This window comes from Talpa occidentalis, unplaced genomic scaffold (assembly GCF_014898055.3).
Source record: "Talpa occidentalis isolate TD23 unplaced genomic scaffold, MPIMG_talOcc4v2.1 talOcc4.8, whole genome shotgun sequence".
Lineage (NCBI taxonomy): Eukaryota > Metazoa > Chordata > Mammalia > Eulipotyphla > Talpidae > Talpa > Talpa occidentalis.
In genome coordinates this window covers 50,104,372-50,128,803 of record NW_023605194.1, presented here as the reverse complement: position 1 = coordinate 50,128,803, position 24,432 = coordinate 50,104,372, and the positions used below count along the sequence as shown (strand labels likewise).

The window sequence follows — 24,432 nt, the reverse complement described above, 5'->3', positions numbered from 1 at the left end:
TCATAATGCTAAATGAAAAATTTAAACAATGATCTAGAATTCAACAAACTATAATATATAAATACATATAAATTTATATACCTAACAGATAACCATTTTTTCAAACTATAATACAACACTGCATTTGATTATGTATGCCTATACAAATATCTTCTGTGTAAATATGTGTATATGCTTCTGTATATATATGTAATGTATATGGGTAAGTAAAATGAATGACAGCAATGATACAAGAGTTGGGTGGAGGAATTAGGATTATTTTGTCATTATTAGGTAAGCATACTACCCATGAAATGATATTTGAAAGTGGACCTGGGTCAGTTGTAAAAGGTATATTGCAAACTCTAGGGCAACCACTAAAAAAAAAAACAAACAAACAAAAAAAACCCAACTAACTGGTAATTTTAAAAAGGAAAGAAAAGGCAATCAATAAAATACTCACTTAAAACCACAAAAGGCAGAAAAAAGAATGGAAGACAGAAATAGGAACAAAGCACATAGGCAGCAATAGAAATAGTAAATAAAATAAATGTCGATCCAACTAGATCAATAATCACTTTGAATGGTAATATTCTAAAGATACCAATTAAAAGACATCTTGTCAGAGAGGCTGAAAAACAAGACTCAATATCAAGGTATGCTGTCTACAAGAAACTCACTTTAAATACAAAGACACAGGGCCTCCCCGGTGGCACAGCGGTTGAGCGCTGGGTTGGAAGCTGCCCACAGCCTCTGCAGCGCCAGTTGGATCCCCAGCTGCTCCCCGGCCACCGGAGGAGGGTCCCACATGGCGCGCAGACCTCTCCTGCTGCCCGCTGCTCCCCTCAGCAGTGTACTTCGGTCCTTCTGCCTGCTCTGCTCCCCGCTCTGGCTCTGGTGAATTCTCTCACCCTCCCGCGCTTCTGACTGTACCCAGTGCTTGTATAAATAAATAAATACATCTTTAATAAATAAATAAATAAATAAATAAATACAAAGACACAGATTGAAAGAAATGGAAGAAGAAAATTACATCACACTAATACTAATTAAAAGGAAGCAGGAATACCTATATTAATTTGAGACAGTATACTTTAATAAATACAAAGCAAAATCCCCTTCAAAGCAAGGGTAAAGGGCATTGTATACATTAAAGTTATTAATTTTCCAAAAAGACATAACAATCTTTAATGTGTATGTGCCTAACAGCAGGACATCAAACTTTGTGGAGCAAAAGCTGATAAAACTGCAAGGAGAATAGATGGACTCTCTATCACAGTTGGAGAACTGAAGAATCCTCTATCAAAACTGGGTAGATCTGGCAGAAAATCAGTAAGGACATAGTTGAACTCAACAACATCCTCAAGCAACTGGATATAACAGATATCTACAGACTATGTCATCCAACAACAACAGAATATACATTCTCCTCAAGCTCACATGAAACATTCACCAAGATAGACACATTCTGTGCCATAAAAAGCCACCAACAATCTTTTTTTTTAAAGATTTATTTATTTATACAAGAACCAGGGAACAGGCCAGATGTGCAAGAGGGTGAGAGGATTCACCAGAGACAGAGCAGGGAAAAGAACAGGCAGACTGACTGAAATACACTGCTGAGGGGAGCAGCAGGTGAGTCAGGAGGTCTGCTGCGCCATGTGGGTATCTCTCCGGTCAGCTGGGATTGAACCCACACTGCAGAGGCTGCAGACAGCTTCATGGCGCTGCACTCAACCGCCTGAGCCACCAGGAAGGCCCAAAAGCCAAACAATCTTAATCCAAACATCCAGAGGATTATATAGGTCCTGGGTTTCATAAAGACACTCCACATATTGTGTTGGTGCAGAAAAGAGCAACTAGAGTAAAAGTTGGAAACATGAGGCGAGTTAAAGTATCTGATATGTTCAGCAGTAGGGAAAACTTAAAAGTTATAGGATGGCAGTTGTCTTCATGTATTTGGAATGAGTTATGAGAAAAGGAGAGAATATAGCATGTATATCAAAAAGAAATCTGGCTACAGAGAAGAATGCAGTTTCATCTTGACATTAAGAATGTTCTTATCACCCACACTATCCAGTCAGGGAATGGTAGCCTCAACCACATATGGTCAACAAAGGCCACTCGAGCACCACAGGTGCTAGACAGAAGTCAGGTACCATTGATAAGGGAGTCCCTGAGAGACGTTCCTTCTGTTGAGATAGTCAGAAGACAGACCAGATGATTTGCAGGAGCCTCTCCACAGTGACAGCGGCTTTTGCGGGTTCCGAAGGGGTGGGACCATGAGGTTTTGAGACAGATTTCTTCTCAACGCTCATGTAGCATTTCTTCGAATCATTTAAAATAAATGGTCTTACTGTCCAGGATCAAACTTGACCTGCTAGTCTCCAAAGCTACCACATGTTTTTATTTTTTCTCCTAAAAACCCAAACACAGCTACGTTGGTGTCAGTCATCAAACCTGATGGCCACGACATAGTCCAGGCTGATGCTGCTCAGTGGAGGGGCCCTGTATCTTGAAATTATGAGCACACGTGTGAGAACCCCACAAACTATGAGCAGATTCCCCAACTCTGCTTACCTTCAGTGGGTACACTGTGGTGACCACACCTGAAGGGAGATCCCCCCATACTTCTAAAATACTGACAAGGATGTTAACCAATGATACTTCAATTAAAAAATTTTAAAATAATAATAAAGGGGAAAAATAGTTTGAGTAAATAAGCAAAATAAAATAAAATAAAATAAATGGCCTTATTTCTCCCAAAAATTACTATCCATGAAATTCCCTTTTACATATAGCAACTAACATTTTTTCCTAGTTTCCACACTGCCTCATTCATATGAGTTAAGCATCACATGACTCTTGCTAAGATATTAAGATAATTGTAAACTTGCTCAGAGTGCCAGCCTTAAGTATTATTCCCTATCTGTGTCTCCTTCCTGTAACTGTCTCTTTCTGGTTCCTCAGATTCTGAATCTCCTTAATGAGTTGTTGGGTCTAAAATTGGCCTTTTGCCCATTGTGGGGTTTCCCCAACCCAGAGGTGCAAAAAGATACATTATAACCTGTGGCACTGGGGAAGTCCCAAGGTGCCTGGAGAGCTGAACAGTTGGTTGGTTTGTTGTTTTTTTTTTTTTAATATTAAATAGAAAAGAAGCTGGATTAGTGGGTGTGAAAGAGAGGGGGTTTTCAGTTGTGAAATAGTGACTACATAATATTTTCACAATGAAAGATAACATATCTTCATTTACTGATATACACACCTTTTTAATAAATTGTTCTATATTCAAATGTTCAGTATTCTGACAGCACCATTGGAAGAACCAGATCCAAGGGTTCTAGCCTTACATCTAGATTATATGTTATCATCTGAACCAAGCAGAAAACTTGTAACTGCTTTTCTAAAATATTGAAGAAATCTTAGCTGCAGACAATGCGTAAATGTTTACCAGGTCCTGGACAAGTTTTGAATAACTTTCATCGATTAACACACCACTAGAAAATCCACTGAATTTTGGAGGAAATTTGTTCACTTTCTATGCTAAAAATTAGCATTCCTCAAGTCGTTCAGGTCCTTTCTAAAAAAATGTTATAATAACAGCCCTCCTTAACAGATAGAGAAGGAAAATTTGTGAAAGAGGCTATTCCACTCAAGTCCATTGTCTACTTATAGTCCAAGTACATGGGGCAATGAAACAAACATTTGCCTGGGTCTGCTAATCTTAAGTGTTAACCAGTGGGACAAAGAACCAGAAGTCAGTTACTGTGTCTAAAAATTAGCCAAGGAAAGTTCCTGGCTAAAGGAACTGACATGAGAAGATGGAAGAGACAGGTCTAAGCACCTGGATCTGGATCTGGGTACTGAACTTTAAAATGCAGACAAAGACAAAGAAGTGGGGTCCATACAGGTTAAAACTCCAAGGCTTTGCCTTTGGTGCCAATCCCTATTTACAATGTATGTGTAAACTGAGTCTACTATTCATAACAAACGTGCCTATCTAGGTAGGAACCCTTTGGTTCTTCCCAGCCTATACCAACAAGAAGTCACAGAGGATTCTGATCAAATGAAAAAAGTCTAAGAATAGGTGTGAATTACTAATAAAAATTATGCTTAATATACACTAAAAAATGATGCTCAGTATACACTAAAAGTATATATATATATGTGTGTGTATATATATATATATATATACACACACACACGTATATACTTAGTACACTTGCTTAGAATATCCTAAAAATGCTTTATTCAAGACACCAAGCTTATTCCTGTCTTAGAACCTCTGCCAAGAATGTTTTACCCAGAACTTAACATGACTGACTCCTTTTGTCCTTTAAGTCCAGCTTAGGTATAGTACATTTACCAGTTCTGTTTCCAGACTAAAGTACTCACTCAGTTACATTCATTCTGTTATTTTCATCCCAGTACACAGGCATTTTGAAAGTACCTTGTTCTTTTCTTTTTACTGTCTATTCCCTGCATAGAATGTAAGTTCCATACAAACAAATTTTGCCTGTCTTCTGACTAGTATTCCCTCACCTAAAGTATCTAATACAGGGAATGCTTAATACACATTTATTAAATGAATGATCACATCCATGGTGCAAAGATCTGAGTTTCTGGAAACTCAGAATTAAAAGATTTTTATTTTTAATGGGTTTTCTAACAAATTCTTTTGTGAGGAGAACTTCATTTCTCCATACCAGATAAAAGAAGCATGTACACAGGAAAGCTGGTTGTCATTGAGATTATCTAAGCAATTTAACAACGAAATTTCTAACTACATGCTATTATTAGAGAGTATGAACAATCAGATTATGAATCACAACTATAAAATGGAATTCTGTTCTTTAAAGTTTCTGACCAACGCATCATTGCTTCATCTTTTTTCTGACACCCCTGGAGGCCACTGTACACAAGTACCATCTCTTTATTAAAAAAAAAAAAAAAAAAAAAAACTTGGTATTAGTAAAATCAGAAACTTTTAGAGGTCTACCAGGTACTCTACTTGCATTCTGAGCATTCTTTACACCCATGTTCACCGTGTGAAATGATTTTTATCTCTTCAGCCTCCCTCCAGATATCAAAGCAGTCCCAAATTCTACATCTGGAAGGCCCGGCAGACCGCTGCTATATAAATCTATTATCCCCACCAACAGTATTTCTCACTACACAATGTGATTTTAACACACTAAAGTAGTCACCTGCTAAAATGTGAAAATTCCACAACCAGTAGAAATACCAAAGAGACTTTCTTCACAGACAAAATAAACATTGCAGCATGAAGTATACTTTGTAAATTAAATCATTAGAAACTGGCTATCAAGGACCAAGATAAAAATAGCAGCATCCAACAGGCTTCCTAAATTCTTCATGATAAAGTTGTACTGTGGGACTATGGCTAAATGGAAAATTTATTTTCGTTAGCCCTATTCATCTGGGCAGACAATTCTCTTTATTTTAGCTCTGGAACAAGAAAACTGCACCATTACCTAAAGTTCATTTTTTTTTTTTCCAAATCAAACTTGTCAAGTAGGGATTTGCCGCCTGTCCCTGGACTTCAGTTGCAGTACATAGCTGTGGGCTTCCCTAAGCAGGAGCACAAATGCCTGTGTGGGAGAGAACACTCCCTGCTGACTGTACCAGGGGGAAGGCCAGAAATGAGGAGATGCCCTTATGGGAAAGTTTGGTCAAGATTACTGGAAGATTGGAGAGAATTCCAGTAAATAAGCCAGACTCTGCACATGCCTCTATGGGTCACACAATGCACACGCGGCCAAACAGGAAAATGTGTAACCTTCTCATAGATGTGCGCGTGGGGAACATGGACTGAGCCTCTACTCCAAGTCTCGTCACCTGGAGCCAGTCTGCCATCTCCTTTCCAGCAAGTTGTTCCCAGTTCTTACATGCAGACCTGAGTCATGATACATATCCTCTGAAAAGCTTTTCTAACCCATTTTGCCTGACTGTAATGTATTTTGTGAGCGCCTACTTGTCCTTAGTAACAGGTAATGGTTCTACACAAATCCCTGTAACTTGCTCCTGTGCTCACTCTAGCACCTACATATCCTGTGTGGCAGTAGATTATACTCCCCTCACCAGCAAGGGTGTATGCCTCCTGACGTGCCCCCAGATTTTAGTGCTTTCACAAAACAGTTATTTAATAAAAGCTGGAGGAATGACTTAGCAAATTGTATTTTCATGGAATTCACTTCTGAAAACCAAGGGATCCTTATGCAAGATTTGGAGTTTCAGAACCACTGAAAAGTGATGGGAATAAGAATTAAACACACTAGGTTAAGGAGGGAGAGATAGTGAACAGCTGACATTCCCTCAGGAGAGCACAAGAGGCCTGAGACAAACTGCACCATTTAAGGGCTGGGCAGAGGAGGAGGCACCAAGGGAGCGCAGGAGGAGCAGAAACCAGGGCCAGGAGAGAATAGTGGCACCTAAACCAAAATGAGGCAAGGAGCTCTGGAAGAAACGTGTCAAATATTGAGCCGTGAGAGATAATGAGGGCATTTGGGGAGGGGATAGTATAAGGGGTAATGAAGTAGGGAGGAGGTGGAAGGGGGTGGGGGAGAGACCACAGTTGCAGCACAAGTCAAGTTCATTTGCTGGACACTGAAGGAGAACTGTCACTGCTCTCCTGTCCCAGGGTGGTATCTTCCCCAACCACACCCAGCTCTGATGTGGTGTGATTACTGAAAACCGAGAGTTTTCAAGGTCTCCAGGGTGATTAATGTGCTCATTTCCATGGTGATACTTTCTGGCACTTCACCTGACTCTCTTTAGAGGTAGAATAAGGACTATTAGATAATACTCTCTAATTCCAAAGTTTCTGGAGAAATTAAAGTTACCTTGACGGGGCTCAAGTCTTAGTATCCACTGACATTCATTCTAGAACAGCCTTCCTGGAACACCTGACCTAATGAGTAAAAGGGCCCAAAAGAGTGTCCAGCTTTCTTGGGAAATCCAAAAGGACCAGGAGAAAATTCGAGGCAGAGGCAGTCTCCTATGACCTTTTCCCTGTTTCAGGTAGAGCTGGTCTTCTAAGACAAGTAACACAATCAGGGTAAGAATGCTCTCTTCTCAGCCAGCGTATGCAGCCTCCCAGGTGTGCCCCTTAGCAGGAAAGGGAGAGGAGAGAAAGTGAGGTGTCATCACTGGTCACAAATTCTCAGATAGTTGATTTCTTTGACAGTTCATGCTAATGTTTCCTAATTGAGGCTCACAAATCTAAAATAGGATTATTTATCTATCTCCCTTCATTTTTTTTAGTAGGAAGAGAAAAAAGGAAAATAATTCAATATCCCTTCCCTTTTTCTATCTCTTAGGCAAAGTATACATTAAAGCAGCATCTCTGCTGATTTTCTTCTTCCTCTGCACTACTGTCCTCATGTCTCCAGTAACACTCCCCAGTTACCATCTTTGTTAGGAGTAAATTCCAGAATTTGACCTGCTTGGAAAAGTACAAAAGGAATAGGCCCCACGGTCACTAACATGTGTTAAGATATTCTTAGTGTCATCCTAGATTCTGTTTAAAATGTTACTTAAATGCAGTCTTTGTCCTCAAGAAATGTACAATCCAATGCACTTGCATGGCCATAGAATTATCAATACTGTTACCAGTATGAATACTAAAAACATGATCAAAAATAATATTACTGGGCATCCCCAGTGGCGCAAGGAGTTAAGCACCACACTATGAAGCAATCCGCACCCTCTGCAGCACAAGTTTGATACCCGGGCAAGGAGCTACCCACATGGCGCAGCAGACCTCTCCTGACTCACCCGTCGCTCACTTCAGCAGTGTATTTCAGTCAGACTGCCTGTTCTGTTCCCTACTCTGTCTCTGGTGGGTCCTCTCACCCTCCATATCGCTGGCCTATACCCCAGCTCTTGTATGCATAAATAAATAAATCTTTAAAAATAATAATAATATTACTAAAAAAATCTTTATGTGAATGCTTGTGAGAAAATCTGAGAGAAGAAAAAACAAAATGCTAGACTGGCAAAGTGAAAAGGGACAAGTGTGAAATACTTGTCTAAAATATTATGACAACCACTTATATAGTATGTGTAAATCATAACTAAAAAAGAGGAACCATTTAGTCCAGTTTGAGGCAAGGAACCTAAAAAAATAAATAAATGATGAGATCAATACAGACAGTGAAACTACAGAGCCTAAAAGTAAAAACTCTTGAAACAAACAAGAAAAATATTTTACTTTGCTGTACAACTGGATTTTGGAAAACAGGGTGGGTTAACCACTAGAAAGTGTAAGATCAATAGAAAATCAATCAAGGAGTCTATAAAACTTTACAGTGATTGACATAATCTTGACATAATAAATTAGTCTCTGCAGAGGAGATGCCTGTGGTCTAAATCCAACTGTCATCTGCGATGTAATTTGCTCCCTCACTTTAGAAAGAAATGAGGAAATGAAGAGGCAAATAAGATTGGATGGAAATTTTAAAAATAAAATAGAACCTATACTTAGAGGTATGATCATAGCCAAGTGCGGGGATACAGTATTCCATAAGAAAAGAAAACCAAGCAAGTGCGGGGATACAGTATTCCATAAGAAAAGAAAACCAAGCAAAAACCCGGCATGAATAACTGAAATCTATAGCTACCTGGATGCGCAGTATGGGAAACTACTAAGGTATTTATGAAAATGTCCTATACTAGCCTCAGCTTGCTAGCCATCAGATCTCTGTCTGTCCTGATTTAGATAGTTCCTTTTAAAAGATTATCAGTTTAATTATTAGAATGTTTTTTTTTTTTTTTAACTTAATAACAATCTGAACATTTACTTATGGGAAGTTGTGAATTTCCCAAGCAGGACCATCCCTTAACACTGTTGTTAAATAATGCTGGAAGGTGCAGGAACTCATCTTCTAGGCCTGAAAGCACGAGTCACTGACATGTTAAACAAGAGGGGAAAGCAGGTTCCACCAGGCTGGTACCTTATCTATTAGTACGGATAAAAGGCTCAGCTGTCAGGTGATCTAAACTTTCAGAGATGACGTACCAGTAACTTTTCAAAATGAACTTGGGATACCCAATAGAGTAACATAGGAAGCACATTAAGAAACACCAACTTGGGCCTTCCTGGTGGCGCAAGGGGTTGTTGAGTCGCAGCATTATGAAGCTGTCAACAGCAACTGCAGCACAAGTTCGATCCCCGGCCAGGGAGCTGCCCACATGGCACAGCAGACCTCTCCTGTCTTGCCTGCTGCTCCCCTTAGCAGTGTATTTCAGTCAATCTGCCTGTTCTGCTCCCCACTCTGTCTCTGGTGAATCTTCTCACCCCCTTTACCTCTGGCCTGTGCCCCAGATCTTGTATGCATAAATAAATAAATCTTTAAAAAAAAAAACAACAACTATGTAATCTATTATAGTCTTCATTGTGTTTTTTTTTTTTAATAGGATTTAAAGATGCAGAGAGTTTAGTAGAATAAGACAAACACTTAAACATAGTAAGCAACTCAGGTTGATCCATTAAAAATTGTGGTCTAAAGGATCCACCTCCCTTTCATCTTCTCTTTCCCCACTCAAACATAGTGCTTGCTTCCAGTACTGACCAAATCTCAGCTCCCAAGGAAATTTTCATCTAGGTCATCTTCTGAAGGACCTTGCCAAAAGTAAAATGGCAGGTATACATTAATAACATGTTAGTTTTAGCTGAAAAACTTGTTTCCATTTAGTGTAAAGGGAAGCTCCTTTCTCAGGAGTATCTGTACGTTAACAGAATGAACAAATTTGTAAGATTGCAAACTTTCAATGCTATGGCAGGTCAACTTGGAAAGTCAAGTGGAATCTGGAAGCAGGAGCATTCTTCCAGTGCCCCTAAAAGTCACTCCAAATGGGATGTTAACCAAGCTTTTATTTGTTTTTTTAAGACAACCTACTAAACACTATCTAGACATCCAAATTCAACACATAATTTGAATATTAAAGTGTTTTTAAAAAAAAGAAATAGCCAAGCTCTTATTCTGTATTACTGTTATCAACTGAAGGTGAGTTTTGTCCTTCAACCTGAGAATTTAGTCAATATCAGAAGATATTGATGGTTATCCCAAGGTGGATGGGATGGGGTACCGTGGGGAGGGACAGTTGCTGTTACAGTAATTTAGTAGATAAAAACTGGGATATTGCTAAACAATGCACAGGACAGACCCAACAACAAAGAATCAGATAATCCAAAGAAGAATGCAGAAGTTGAGAGACCCTGCTTTATATGAGCTGAATGAGATAAAGTAGATATTTGGATGATACAAATATCAATGCCAGTGAAATTACTATGTCCATGATAAGAGGGAAAAAGCCCATAATTTGTAAGGATTTGCACTATTTCCTTAACATTTCTGGGACATCTTAATTCTGGCTCAGAATGATTTACATTACTTTTTCAAAACAGTCAATTGAATAAAATGAAGAGGCTTTATATAGTTCGTGTAAGTTTTTCTATTTTGGAAATGAGAGTTTTGATTAAAATTGGCATTTCTGAAACTCTAATTGCTAGTTATTGCTGGGGAAAAAAGAGAAAAAGTATTTCCAAGACCAGACAGATGGGACATCTCAAGATAAGAAATTATAAGCTGGTGCTCATATTCCAATCAGAAGAAAAATTGTTTATGCATTTTTAATACTGCTTAAATCATAAGCAATACCCTTGTTGAATTAATTCCTAAACTGCTATTGATCAGCTAACTTCCTAATACTGCATTTAACTTCCTAAATTTGATTAGGTTATTAATAAGTAAAATAGAATTGTCATAAGAATGTTCTCTAGATTAAATTCTAGAGAAATCAGGCCGTATTCTGACATTGCAAATTATAATCTTTGTGTAACAGGGTAGTGCCCAGGAAAAGGGGAAGTTCCAGATTCCCTGCCCCATCCAAAGGAGGGTGAAGATGAGAAGGGAGGAGAGGTCGCTGGGGAGGAGACTGGAGGAGGAAGGAAGCAGCATGGAGCATAAGGAGACCTGAAGGAGGAAGGTGGAGCAGAGAGACATGTGAGGAAGCTGCACTTGCTTCTTGGTCCTGGACTGGTTGAAACAGACACGGCTATGAGACCCATGGGGAGGTTAATAATGGCAGCCTTTATCTTGATTTTGATTTTGCTCTGTTCCTTCCAGACTTGTCTGACTGTTTCTGACCCTTTTCTGTGGGTCCCCGCTAGAAGGTGCTTTATACCTGTGGCAGGCTTTCTGGCTTTGCTCTGAGCTAACCCTGTTTGGCTGGATTTTTACCCATGAGGGAATGGGTAACCTTGGGTGCTTGATTTAGAAACTATATTCTTTATCTTTTCTGTATTGTTCACTAATTGTATTAAAGTTCCTTTCCATTAAAGGTCTTATATATTTTGTCTTCATGTGGTGGATGGCAGAACCTATTTAGAGTAGGAAGGTTTGGGAAGCCTGGAGTGCCCCTCTGCCTGCCCTGTAGCATTTGTAGATACATAATCTGCCCATGGAAACTTAAAATGTTCATTTTTCAAAGCCCACTTCTAACTGAAATACAATGAAATGCCCAGAACCAGAACCACACAAATGTCATGATATTAACACTTTGTAACATTAAGTCTTAGGAACATGACTTTTGTGTCTTTGGTAACTTCTGCTCTTCCATGTCTGAAAGCTCTCTCCTTTACCAATCCTCCCTTTTCTGCCATTTTCCCTTAGAAAAGACAGTTGGATGGGAAACCCTTGGAGTGGAGGAATATGAGGAAAAAATCACAGTGGTGTCGTCTGTCATCATGAGACTGAAAACTATTTCCAAACAGAGAAAGATTACCAAGAAAGTCGCTTTATCTCAAGCCCTTCCAAACATGAATCTTCAAACCACACACACACGGCTCATTATTAAGGGTCTTGCTTTCTTTTGATAGATTTATGGAACAGGATTCTTTTATTCAAGTAGACTGAAAGCCACTAAGAACTACAAATTGAGGTACATCTCTTGCTAGCTGCTCGGGTTTGACAAATAAAGCAATCATCAAAATCAAGGAGTGTGCACTGCTTTTAAAAGCCCTATTTATGTGACACAATATAGCAGCAGGATGGCTAGGCAAATAAATGGCATTACTTAACATAATCACTTAATGTTGTGCAACCAACGTCAGTTCTCATTGCTTTATCGCTTGCAAAGAGTTCAATAATAGAGTTGATTTTAGTGTGAAGATATAAATTGTTCAGTAGTTAGAGTTGCTAATGAAGGCAAAGGAACACAAAGGAGGAAAAATAGGTTTTAGCAGCCCAAATTCATTGCTAATTGCTTGTGCATTCATTATAGGCTGACCAGGGCTAATTATCTAATTAAACTAAAGCTCTGCTGCCTTAGAGTAGTTTCTCTACACTGTGATGTTGGTTGTCAATTACCTCAGCAGGTCCTGGTGAAATGTGTACTTAACTCAAGGCATGTTTTCCTTTTCCCAATAGCAATACAGGGTACTCTTGTGGCATGATTATTCATGCTTAGAATGAAAGAGAAAAGTTTGCTTTAGAAAAATTATAGAAACTTAAGAATAATGGAAAACATTATTTTAAACCAGAGCTCATGCTCATTTTATTCAATGACTTATATTCAAGAAATGTAAATAAAATCTTTTTAAGTAGAGACAACACAAACATAAAAGAGAAACCAAGTATCATTATATGCATGTTACAGAGTGTTCTCATCACATTTTTTAAAATGCATTTATAATGTGTCTTTTGTGATGCTCTACACTATTACATGGTATGAAATCATATCATTTAATTTCATATAATTAAAATTTTTAATAGTGAGAAATTTTTTTAATCTGGAAGGAAAGTAGTAGAAGATCTAAATTCTTAACTTTATAAATAACGGGATGGAGGCTCCAAGAAATAAAATGACTCGCCCAAACTCACAAAGCTGATTGTGGGAACCAAAAGTAGAACTGGTCTCCTCTCAGTTGTTTTCTTCTGGATTCCTGCGGCTCCACTTTGAAATTGTACTATCATTTCTCACACTTTCTCTAAAATGCTACAACAGAGGTTTTGAGGGTTTTCTTTGTTGTTTTTTTTTCTCAAAAGAAGACTGATTTAGTAGCATTACGCCCCACTTCTGAAACTCTTGTAACACTATCTATTTATTTTAAGTCAGTCCAGGATGTCCTGGACCAACACTCAAAGGAGCACTGCAGAAGAACAAAGTCTATTTGCTTTGTGCAAATAAAGGCCAAAAGGCGGTATGCTTATGGTAGATGTTATTAATCAGAGAATTTCAGCAATTAAATTATATCCTATTTTGTTCCTAGGAAATTGTATCCTAAATTAAAGGACCATAACCATCGAGCAATATTTACCCAGCATCCCTTGAAAATGACATTTCCAAGAAAGTACAATTTCGTTCTGAAGAATTTTTCCCATCTTTATGTCCCGTCGTCCTGGGATACTCTTGTTGTCTTTTCCATGAAAGGACACACAACTCTAGAACCTTCCTTTGCCCCTTTCGCAGTCATTTTTCAGGCAGACACAGCAATGAACATATAGTTCATTTCTGCCAAGTAAAAGAAAATGATTTTCCCTTTCACTGCCTCTTGAAGATGAACATCAACTGTTTCACCACTTATGATTCAAATCCATTAATTAAAATAAATATAAAGTAAAAATCTCTCTTTCAGCCAAGAGGAAAAGGACAGATGGGGAAGCGGAGGAGGTGGAGATAGCTGATGTCTTCTTAGAGGGAAAAAAAAAAAAGGAAAAGAAAAACAAAAAGCATGAAATTGGGGGGGGGGAGTTAATTAAGAGAGGTAAAGGGTGTTTGGATTTAATTTACAGTTCTGAACTATTTTGAGTCTCATAATAATTGCACTACTTAAAGGAGAAGAGGAAAACCTCTCTAATGTCAAACTGTTGGGGGCAGGAAGGAAGGGAATCATTTTATAATCTGAACACACCCCAAAACAGCAACACCTGGCCTTTACCCGTGCTTCAGACTGGGCACAGCAAACACTTCATGATTGGCTTGTGAAAGCCACAACTCTTTCATTCCCCCTCAGTCTTCCTCTGCATGCACCTAATTTTTAATTTCTTTCTCCTAATTTAATTTCTTTCCTTTGTATTACCTGAAATAAGATACCAGCAATGAAAAGAAAAAAAGAATCAATTGAAGACTTTCTCCATCTGAATCTTACACACGCTGGACTATCAAATCATTCAGTTAGAAAACACTGTGTAAGATTTCTATCACACAATGTAACCTCTGCAATTTATTGGTATATTAAAAGTCTAAACTGAACACTAAAAATTCCTGCACTTAGCATTTTTAGCTAAAATATTCATACACTAGAGACTTGATTTCAGATAATCACACAAAGTTAAACAAGAGTAGAGCAGTTACTTGAAAAGACCCTGATGGAGATGGGTGGAGCTAAAAGGGCTATGGATAATTAATTCAAATGAAATGAGAGTTTTTGACTGAAGTGTCCTTGCAATTGTCTCCAGATCCAGATTGAGCAGGTCAGAATCTCGGAAGCTATCTCCCAGAATCATGAAGATACCTGTGCTTAGTGAAGGCAAGTGACTTACTCAGCAACACAGCTACTTAGGACAAATCCCTGCCTAAAGTCTGTTCTTTTGACTTCACAACTATTTTGAGATTCATCATAACAATGGAGGAGAAATATATGCTAACATTTTTTTAACTGAAAGTCACACTATAAACCCAAAACACTTCAAAATAAGTTAGTCTAAAGGTAGGTACATTTTTAAATCAATTTATTTACCATATTCTACACTAACATAAAGAGTAGAAATAGGAGTAAGGTGGCAAGGACTATTGGGAAAAAAGAAAATTTTCTGTCCACTTTTTAAATAAGAAAAATAACTAAGACAGGGACTCTGAGCATTTGAGAATGTAGGTACTTTTGTAGTCTTGACTGGGTCATAGGGTGATCAACAAACATAGACAAATGAATTCTAAAGAAAGATTTGAGGAAAAGTCAGAAGGCAATCGATCTTGTGAATTAAGGAAAGTAAGTCCTCATAAGGAAAAGGGACAGAAGGAGAACGTATGACAAAATACAAGCCTAGTTCCTAAAGAATGAAGAGAACATAAGCAAGTAGAGTTAGGAAAAGGGTGTGTGTGTGTGTGTGTGTGTGTGTGTGTGTGTAGTTTGGGGCTCTTCCAGCTTTTTTAAGTCCCTGGTTAATGAAGCAACTATAAAAAAAAATTAACAAAAAGAAACCCTCAGCTTTACTCATGCTTCTGTGTGCTTCCCCCATTCCTAAATTTAATAGTTACACGTGGGCAGGAGGTGAGATTTAAGCTTTATCAGTCTTACCTATTACCACATAGCTGTCAACTCGCGAAAAAGAAAATGTGAAGAGAATATACTTTAAGAAATAGATTGCTGAAGCAATAGCTCATCAGCAAGCCCTGTCAGCACCACCTACAAAATAAATTCCTAATCTTTACACTAGTTCCCATCTTCCCTTTGGATTACTTTCTCCAATCAGTTTCTCTACTGTTATGGGGTCCCGGACCCCTGTCACCACCACCAATCTCTGAAAAATGTGAAAACAGGTCAAGTCATTCTCCTGCCAAGTCATTCTCCTGCTCTCCAAATACCTCTTACCACACGTAAAATAAAATCTAACTACCTACCCATGACCTTCAACTCCCTATAACTCCTTAACCACAGCCTATAAAGCCTACATAAGGCCTTTATATATAGCCCTTGCCTACCTCCCCAATTTCGTCTCTCTCCAGGATCCCTGAAGTTCACTATGGAGCCAAACCACACAGGCCTTCATTTTTTGTCCCAATTACAGCAAGCTCCTTCCCACCTCATCAGAGACATTATATCCAAAACTCTGTTTACCAGCCTCAGGGTTATTTCCCAGCCTTAGAATACTCTGACCACAGATTTTTCCATAACTGACTCTTTAATATTAAGGAGCACTACAGATTGTCATCTTCAGATCACCCCTGACAATACAGTTAGTGATAACACAAATATCACACCAATTTTTTTGTACTATGTAATGGCCCCCTCTTTCCACTCACCAAATGCACACATACACTTGCAGGTAAATTCTTTGAAAGTGCAGAACTTGTTTTCCTTGCTCCTTGATGACAGTAATCATCAAACACAGCAATGCCTGCGACCCAGAGGATACTCTTACTATTAGTGAATGATAGATATCTCCTATCCCAACCTTTTCCCAAACCTTGTTTCTGCCTTGTATTTCCAGTGCTTGTTCTGTGTCTCTTCTCTTTTGTCTGTTCCCACTTCTGAATTTCTTCTGGTCTTCATTCTGCTTACAGCAAAACAGAAGAAAACAGAATAAGGAACATAAAAAAGAATGATGTTAATGGTAATGGAAACCCATTCAGCCTATGCTACTGGGTTTGAAAGCAGGCCACATAAAATGTTTAAGGGTAAAAGCCCTTAGGTTGACCTTATCAGTTAGCACAGCCCTGAAGAGCAGCATGAAGAGGAATTATGGATGTAGCCTATTCATGACCTGAAGAAGCACTATGTGCCCTATGGAGACTCAGGATTTCTTTAAAACTTTAATGTGCAAAAAAGATTCAGACAGGTTTCCACAGGATCTGGTAGCCTGCACTCTCAACCAACACTGCCAAGGTGATTCCAATATAGGGAGCCTTTCGATATTGAACACTTTGTTCAAACAATAAATAGCAAGGACCAGAGAAATGAAATTACCAGAATTAACCAATAATAATATTCTTTTTTAAAATCCCGACCTTTAAGTTTATTCTCAAGACAACTCAAATTCCATTTTAATATTTGCTGAATAGTATTCCAATTCATTGGCCTTTGACTATTTAAGGAGCAATTACTACGGTTCAGATTTACACATGTACACACATACAGTTATTTACATGTTTCATATTATCCCAATTTACAGATGAAATTCAGTTAAGTAATTAAGACAACAATTAAGAAGGGACAGGTCCGGAAATCAAAAAAATCTGCACGTTACTCAACTCTGTGTATTATGGACTCTACACCTCCCACTAATTATATCTTAATAGGAACAAAACCAATAAATAAAAATCCAGATTTGTAAATAAAGGGAAGGGATTTTTCTCTTAATTTGTCACTTTAGAAAATGATTGCTTGGCATTTCTTTACATGCTGAACTTTGATAGTACATTTATTTTTATTAATTTTTTAAATATCCGCGCTTATTTTTTCACAATAAAGGATGACAGTATTGCCATCCTATATAATTTAAATTTAAATACATAACAAGAGCATGGAAAACCCTGAAAATCAATCTTAAGAATCTTTTTCTAAAACAATAATCACCTTCTCAATCAAAATCGCCAAATATTAAGACTATTTGGCTCACTATTGGCAGATGGAACTGTGATTCTCAAACTGGGCTGGTAAGAATGATTGGGAATCATTTCAAAATTCTAGGCTCCACAACAGTTCCTCTGAATCAGAAACTCTAGGGTGTGACCCTAAAACTTTATTTTTAAAAAGCTCCCAGGGGCACGAATTGACAGTTATGTGATGAGTAATTTCTGTTCAGAAGAACTCTTACCTTAACCCCAGCATCCCACAAATAAACTGAGGACCTAAATAAAAAGGGTAGAATCTGCCTAAAGACACACAGCATGTTAAGCAGCACGGCAGTCCGGAGAAACAATATCCTGACTCTCCATTTCGTGCTTTTAATACCAATTAAAGATGCTGGGTTTCAAAAAACTGTGCTAATTCCTGCTCCACTTCTTATGGCCTGCCCATTACTTAGATAACCATTGGTACAAAGAATCCGTGACCAAAGCAAACGGCTTCTGGAGTCCCAGCAAAAAACTCTGTGCTTTGCAACCAGCAGAGCAGCCGCATCACGCCAGGATGCAAACAACAGCTGGAAACTGCTGTGCGGAGTAATCATCGCGGTGAGGACCAAGGACATTTTCAACCCTCCCACCTCCTAGAAAACTTAGAAAAGAGCCGGCCGTCTTTTAATCCCAGGGGTAGACAGTGGTGTTCAGGCAGCCACGAGAAGCTAAAGTTAACTCAACGGCCTCCTTCCCAAGGATAAGCTCCCAAGGATAAGGACAGAGGAAGGGGACTGGACGGCTAACCAGGACGACTACACGGCGCCAGAAGGTTAACGACCCTCTTGTCCAGTCCCTTGCGATGGCCAAGAGCCTCCAACACATCACGAAACAGCTGCCGGAAGTGCGTCCTCAGTCTCCTGAAGTTGCCGGGAGTTGTAGTTCAGTGACTGTTTCTCCTAGGCCCCGATTCACTTTTATTTCTTTTTTAACCAAGCAAACACCTAGGAACCCTAAGCAAAGTGGTTTTATAACCAACAGATCTACTCTCCTTCCCTTTTCCAGCCAACAACGGAAACTTGCAGAGCTAAAACAGAATGCCAGACTACAAGTCCCAGCATGCCATGCACGCCCCCACCGCTCCCGGCCACCGTCCTAGAGCGCTGGCCGCATGAATGGAGCGGCGGGCGTAAGGCAAAGCCTGCCAGTGTCCGCGCGCCAGCTACCTGCTCCCAGAGCGTGAGTGCGGGTTGTGGGCCGTGCGCGTGCGCGCTCTGAGGGGGCGCGAGGCGGGCGCTCCGGGCCGTTGTGCGCGCGTGGCTGCTGAGGTTGGCTGCGGCGGTGCCGCGCGCCCGACCGGCGGGTGGTTGCGGGGCCTCCTGCCTCGCCGGAGGCTGCTGGCAGCCGTGGCGGCCGCCGGGGACCAAAAGGGGCGGAAGAAAACAGGGGGCGGAGGGACCCGGTCGCGGCGTGCGGAGGAGCAGCCGAGCATGCCCCGAGACAACATGGCCTCCCTCATCCAACGGATCGCCCGCCAGGCGTGCCTCACCTTCCGGGGCAGCGGGGGCGGCCGCAGCTCTTCCGACCGCGGCGCGGCGCCAGGCCCCGAGGCGCCGATGCCGCAGGGCTTCCCAGAGAATCTGAGCACGTTGAAGGGCCTGCTCACCCAAGTCCGCGCCGAGGACCTGAACATAGCCCCGCGCAAAGCCACGCTGCAGCCGCTGCCGCCCAACCTGCCCCCGGTCACCTACATGCACATCTACGAGACGAACGGCTTCAGCCTGGGCGTGTTCCTGCTCAAGAGCGGCACGTCCATCCCGCTGCACGACCACCCGGGCATGCATGGCATGCTCAAGGTGCTCTATGGCACCGTGCGCATCAGCTGCATGGACAAGCTGGAAGCGGACAGCGGGCAGCAGCAACGGGCCCCGCCGCCGGCGCAGCAGTTTGAGCCGCCCCTGCTAGCCCGAGAGCGGGACGCTCTGCGGCCCGGCGTGCTGCGCTCCCGCGCCGAGTACACCGAGGCCAGTGGCCCCTGTGTCCTCACGCCGCACCGGGACAACCTGCACCAGATCGACGCCGTGGACGGACCTGCCGCCTTCCTGGACATCCTGGCCCCGCCCTACGACCCAGACGACGGCCGTGACTGCCATTATTACCGGGTGTTGGAGCCCATCCGGCCCAAAGAGGCCTCAGGCTCAGCCTGTGACCTGCCCCGAGAAGTGTGGCTCCTGGAGACCCCGCAGGCCGATGACTTCTGGTGCGAAGGGGAGCCCTATCCAGGTCCCAAGGTCGTCCCTTGAAGCGCCGCGCCGCGAGCGTGCCCTACTGAGGTCTGGGCCTGACTGCCTGCAACCCACCAAAAGGGCTCTTTTCCCTACCCCCAGGCTCTGGCATCGGATCTACTGGTGTGGGCAGTTGGCGCTTCCTGGGGAGCCCTGGGAAGCTCGGGCGACTGTACTGCAGACACCAGGCACGGTTACGGGGCGGGGAGGCAAAAATGGGCCAGGTTGTTTCCTGGCTCTCACTGCCACCAAGGTTTTGATTGGGATGGGGGCGGGGTGGATGGGGCAACTGTCTGAAGCGCTTCCTTCCTAAAGCCATAATGAAAATACTCTTCCCTCTGTTCCATATCCTATACAAAATACCCAAAATGGTTTTCTACAATCCCCTGCTCCTCAGCCTTGGGTAAAGAGGATTTGTTTTTCACTTTTGTCCTTAAGCCCTTTTACTTCTTATTGTTAAGAGTTTTAACTTATTGACTGCATGGTCCAGTGGTTTGAATTGTTTTTACTTCAAGTCATTGGTAATAGATTTAAAGAAATGAGTTAATGTTTCAAATGAGCTGTCCTGCCTAATTAATTCTTTGTGAAAATTAAATCATTTTTTTGTTAGTCGGGGGATCACCCTCAAAACATAACTATGCATGTAGAGGAAAAGATGTATCTTCTTTCCTCCCCTTGCCCAATAAGCCACATCTGGCTTATTCAGGCAACATCTACTAAGTGATTCAGCACCTCCATATCTCAGTGATAATAGTCAACTTCAAGCTTACCTTCCCCATCAGTCTACAGATCTGTGATTTGAGCAGATTTCTTGTTGCAGATTCACCTTTAATGCAAAAATTATATTACCCTCAAGTGACTTGTTTTGTTTTGTTTTACTGTACTTTCAAGAGGTGATAGGGTATTTCTGTATTTTTTTTTAACCAGAAGATTCAGAAGAGCTGAATCAGTATGCTTCCAAACAACTGAATGTAAAACACTCCTAGCCAGCTGTTGAACTCCTTCCCCCTATTTACTTCTAGTATTTTTCAGCAAAAGTAGAGAAAAATACTGTTGATGACTGTTTCCCATTCTCTTAGTAGCTCTAATGTCCCAGAGGGCTGGTGATTCCAGCTGTGTTGTTGGTGGCAGTGTTCTCATAGTCCTCCGAGAGAACCAGTGCTTGCTTCACCTGGTGTGGTTTTCTGTAGGAAGAAAGAGAAGGCACAGGTCGGTCATCAACCCTTGAGAATTAACTATACTATCGGCTGTATTAGGGCACCAAAACTTGGGACAAAATACTTCCCACTCCCATCCTCTGAAATGAGCAGTTTTGCTGTGACTAGTTTTATTTTTGTCCTTTTAATTGAATGAGCAACTTTACCTTGTATTGATACCATTTGCTTGGACCCATAGAGCACTGTTGTTTCCCTCCATTTTCTATTCATAGGAATCTTTTCACAAATCTTAATTAAAAACAAACCAGAACTAAACATAAAAATTTGCCCAGTTGTCATCTAAGCCCTCTTGATTGACTTTCCCATGTGGCAATTGAGTTCTGTCGTCTATAATAAAGAAAAATTTGCTATTGGTGGAAAGTGTTGACCCTTTAAGAAAGTAGTATGTACCTTTGCCTCTTGTAGGCACACCAGGTTGCAGAGACACACAGTGAAGGGATATTTGTTTCCAATTTTTAAAATAGAATGCAAAAGCAAATTTTTGATGAATATTTAACCTGATATTACCACTATATTGTAAAAGCTAACACAGTCATAATGTCAAGCATTCTTCCAGGTTGCTTGAATTTTTGTTAGCTTCACGTTTTTGTGTGTTTTATTATACCTGGGGAGCAGTTTGAAGCCTTCTTCATGCCATTCAGTCTGAAAAGTGAATTTTAACATGCAAATAATGATTTTCCTAGAAAAATTCACAGTATGGATTCTTTTCATACAGGAATGAATGTGTATGCTTATCAATCACATACCTACCTGTTGTGAATTATATTGTAGCAAAAGGTTAACTTACAAAGATTGTTGATAGTGATATGTATGCTATAATACAATCTGGAATACATTTAACCTACAGAAATTCATTCTAGCAATAGGACAGTAATAAAGGAGTGATTGTATTTCCAAACTTTATCATGAAAAGTTCTAAAGTTCTCAAGTACACGCAAATTGGGGTGCTTTTCAAATGAATAATTGAAAAATTTGCAAGCTGAAACAGCAATATGATATCTTTAGTTCACTAAGAACAGTGAAACTTTTGGTTGATTAAGAAATTGTGAGTTAATGGTGAAAACGAAATGTAACTTGTTTTTTCGGAAAGAATGTTCTTGCAAAGATAAAATATGGTGCAGTACCACCTTGCACCTCTGCATAAACTGTTAGTCATGACTGACTTGTGCTGCTATTGTGTTTCTATATATTCCTGCCATATAGACTTTGTTTTATTAGCACCTGTGGGAAAAGGTTGTCTTCCCCTACAAAAGACTAATGAGCACAATACTACTAATCACTTTCCTATTGAATAACAAATGCAATAATTGCCTCTCCTGGATGAGAAGTTGTCTGTCTAAATACTTCTAAAACTTTTTAGTTCTCTGGTTCTATCAATGAGTTACATCACTGCAGAGTATTGTGTACCTACCTACTATTTTATGAGAATTGATTTTTACTAAGCCTGATTTGCATGGATTGAATGTACACCAACTTCTGTTTATGAATGAAAATGGTGAGCCTATTTTTTAAGTGTTTTGTCAACAGGAGTGGGTTCTCCAACATTTTGAATTGAATAGCCCTTCATTTCCAAAATCACACTTTCTGGTCCTCCTTTTGCACAGTCCCCTTGTAGGTTCCTCAGTCTTGGCATCTCAGGAGGACATTGTCATCAGCCATCTATCTATTCCAGTGACTCTGAATTCCGTGCACTAGCTCTAAAAGAAGCAATATAGCTTTAATTCAGGGCTTCCTGCCCATTGCTGTTCAACTCTACCCTGAGGACAGTGCCACTCCTGTAACTCTCCTGGTCTGAAATCAGCACTTAAAAGTTACAAAGAGAAGCTGACCACTGCTCATTTCAGTGGTGTCTACTGTCAAAGAAGAAAAACATTTGTTAAGCCCCATATAGATACTGAATCTTAACTTCCAGGGATATTTACATTTCTGGATTAAAATCAGTGTACCTATGGAAAATAAAGGCATGTTTGGAAGTGCTTAGAGGTAAATTTTACTGGTTATTGAAAGATGGAAAATGAAAGTATTACTTGCTATGATGTCTACATTTTAATTACTGTTAAAGGTTCATGGTCTCTACTATATGTCTATACTGAGTTACCTTCTGCAGAATCTAAGTTCAAATAATAATATTACCTTAAGACTAATAATTATTTCCTTGAGAGTATGTTTTGAAATAGTTGAATTGTAGACACATCCAAAACTATTTAATGTCTAATCATACTATTTTGCGGTAACAGAAAAAACTTTTATATTTAACTTAAGGAAAATAAACTCGTTCAGGAAAACAAAAGTACTTTCATCTGTGAAGGAAAGAAATTGTAGTCAAAAATATTTTGCTTTTCTTTTTTCCATGGAATTTAACTGTAGTTTGTACTGGCAGCATTATCAGCATTTGTGTTGATGCCCACTGTTCCCTCCACTCTGCCTTCCCCCAAACTGTACTGGACTCTTAATGTCACTACAGCCACTTTTAATATATACCAATTTGCCCTATTTTCATTACCAGTTAGGACATTGAAACAAATTCCCTGGTTTATGAACAATAACAAAACCGTATTTAGGTTTACAGACCTATTTTTAATGTACATTGAACCACTACAAATGCATTAGGTTCTTTAAGGAATTATTCACCCAAAGTTTACTTTTAATAAAAACGCCTATTAACAATTGCAACATCAATGATATATAATAACGCATATTGAATATAAGAAGTCACCAACTTTGCTTTATATGCTTTATTTCTTGAGCAAAGTTAAAAAAAAAAAAACACCCCCAAAAAGTACCTGGAATGTTTCAAGCAGAGTAAAATCTGATTAAAGATTGACCTAACGTTGAAATCAACGGGTAAAAGCCACAAGGTTGGCTCTGAGAAGACACTGAGGTATGGGTTATGTTATGCCACTTCATCAAGCCCACGTATCAAAGTTGAAGTGGTTATATAACTAATTTTGACTATCGTCAAAATGTATTCAATCTCACTTTCAAAAATAGATTTTGGGCGAATTGTTTACATCTTGATTAAAGGTGCTGTGGAATTAGAATTTGGCAGCAAAATTATATTAACAAAATTCAGTTATGCTATATTTTAACTAAATTTCAGTAGGGAAGTAGTCATTAAAAATACAAAGTACCAAAATGTAGTATTGTTTCAGACATTTTACTTGAACAAAATTGGCCCAAGCAAGGATAATCTGACAAGCTAGGAAATAGGAATTTAATGGCATAACTACCAGTCTCGAACAAATCTGTCACTGAAGTTTAGAGACATAGTGTTTAGTAGTTCTAGAAAGAGGTATTCTATGTGTTTGAAATAGAGGAGGAAATAAAGGGTTAGTGAACCCCGTAAATTAGGTCTCATATTCCAGAGTGGGTAAGGGTAAAAGGTACAGAGGTAACTACTGTTCTTAACTACAAGTCATTAATCATCAGCTAGGTCTGAGGGAGTCCTAAAAGTGACAAAGGACAGATGATACGGTTTTTAGATGTAGCTCAGCAGTGGGTTCTCCAATATGTTATCCTGTAAGCATCCAGAAGCAGTGGGTGAACTCAATATTTAGGCCCCGTTTTAAAAGTCAGGATAAGTTACAAAGACAATCCTTTTTTTCTTGTCTGATAGGTAGACAAACACTTTCTTGGTGAATTTATATTTT

At 39.9% G+C, this 24,432-nt stretch overlaps 2 protein-coding genes across 12 annotated transcripts in view; one reads left to right on the top strand and one right to left on the bottom strand.

Moving 5' to 3' along the window:
* LOC129144958 (uncharacterized) overlaps positions 1 to 18,380 on the bottom strand; it is a 125,289-nt gene extending 106,909 nt beyond the window's left edge. For 4 of the 11 annotated variants that reach the window (XR_008549840.1, XR_008549836.1, XR_008549837.1 and 1 more), the window contains exons 1-2: positions 18,088 to 18,380; positions 16,191 to 16,277 (exon numbers count right to left, since the gene is read on the bottom strand). Coding sequence is in view for 4 of the 11 variants with exons in the window: in XM_054690085.1 (XP_054546060.1) it covers positions 16,191 to 16,277; positions 18,088 to 18,165 (165 nt within the window). In the remaining 7 variants the exon portion in view is untranslated. Of the gene's footprint in view, positions 1 to 5,467; positions 7,108 to 16,178; positions 16,278 to 17,299; positions 17,377 to 17,540; positions 17,575 to 18,087 lie in introns of those variants that run through there. The other 7 variants (XR_008549839.1, XM_054690086.1, XM_054690087.1 and 4 more) reach the window with 5 other exon arrangements.
* Positions 18,381 to 18,662: 282 nt separating this feature from the next.
* On the top strand, positions 18,663 to 24,412 carry ADO (2-aminoethanethiol dioxygenase). Its single transcript, XM_037496805.2, has one exon. The coding sequence runs from the start codon at positions 18,771 to 18,773 to the stop codon at positions 19,581 to 19,583; it is 813 nt and encodes a 270-aa protein (XP_037352702.1). The 5' UTR covers positions 18,663 to 18,770; the 3' UTR covers positions 19,584 to 24,412.
* The last annotated feature ends 20 nt before the right edge of the window (positions 24,413 to 24,432 follow it).

Excerpts from the sequence above, each read along its gene's own strand:
- ADO (XM_037496805.2), top strand. The coding sequence starts at position 18,771 with ATGCCCCGAGACAACATGGCCTCCCTCATCCAACGGATCGCCCGCCAG.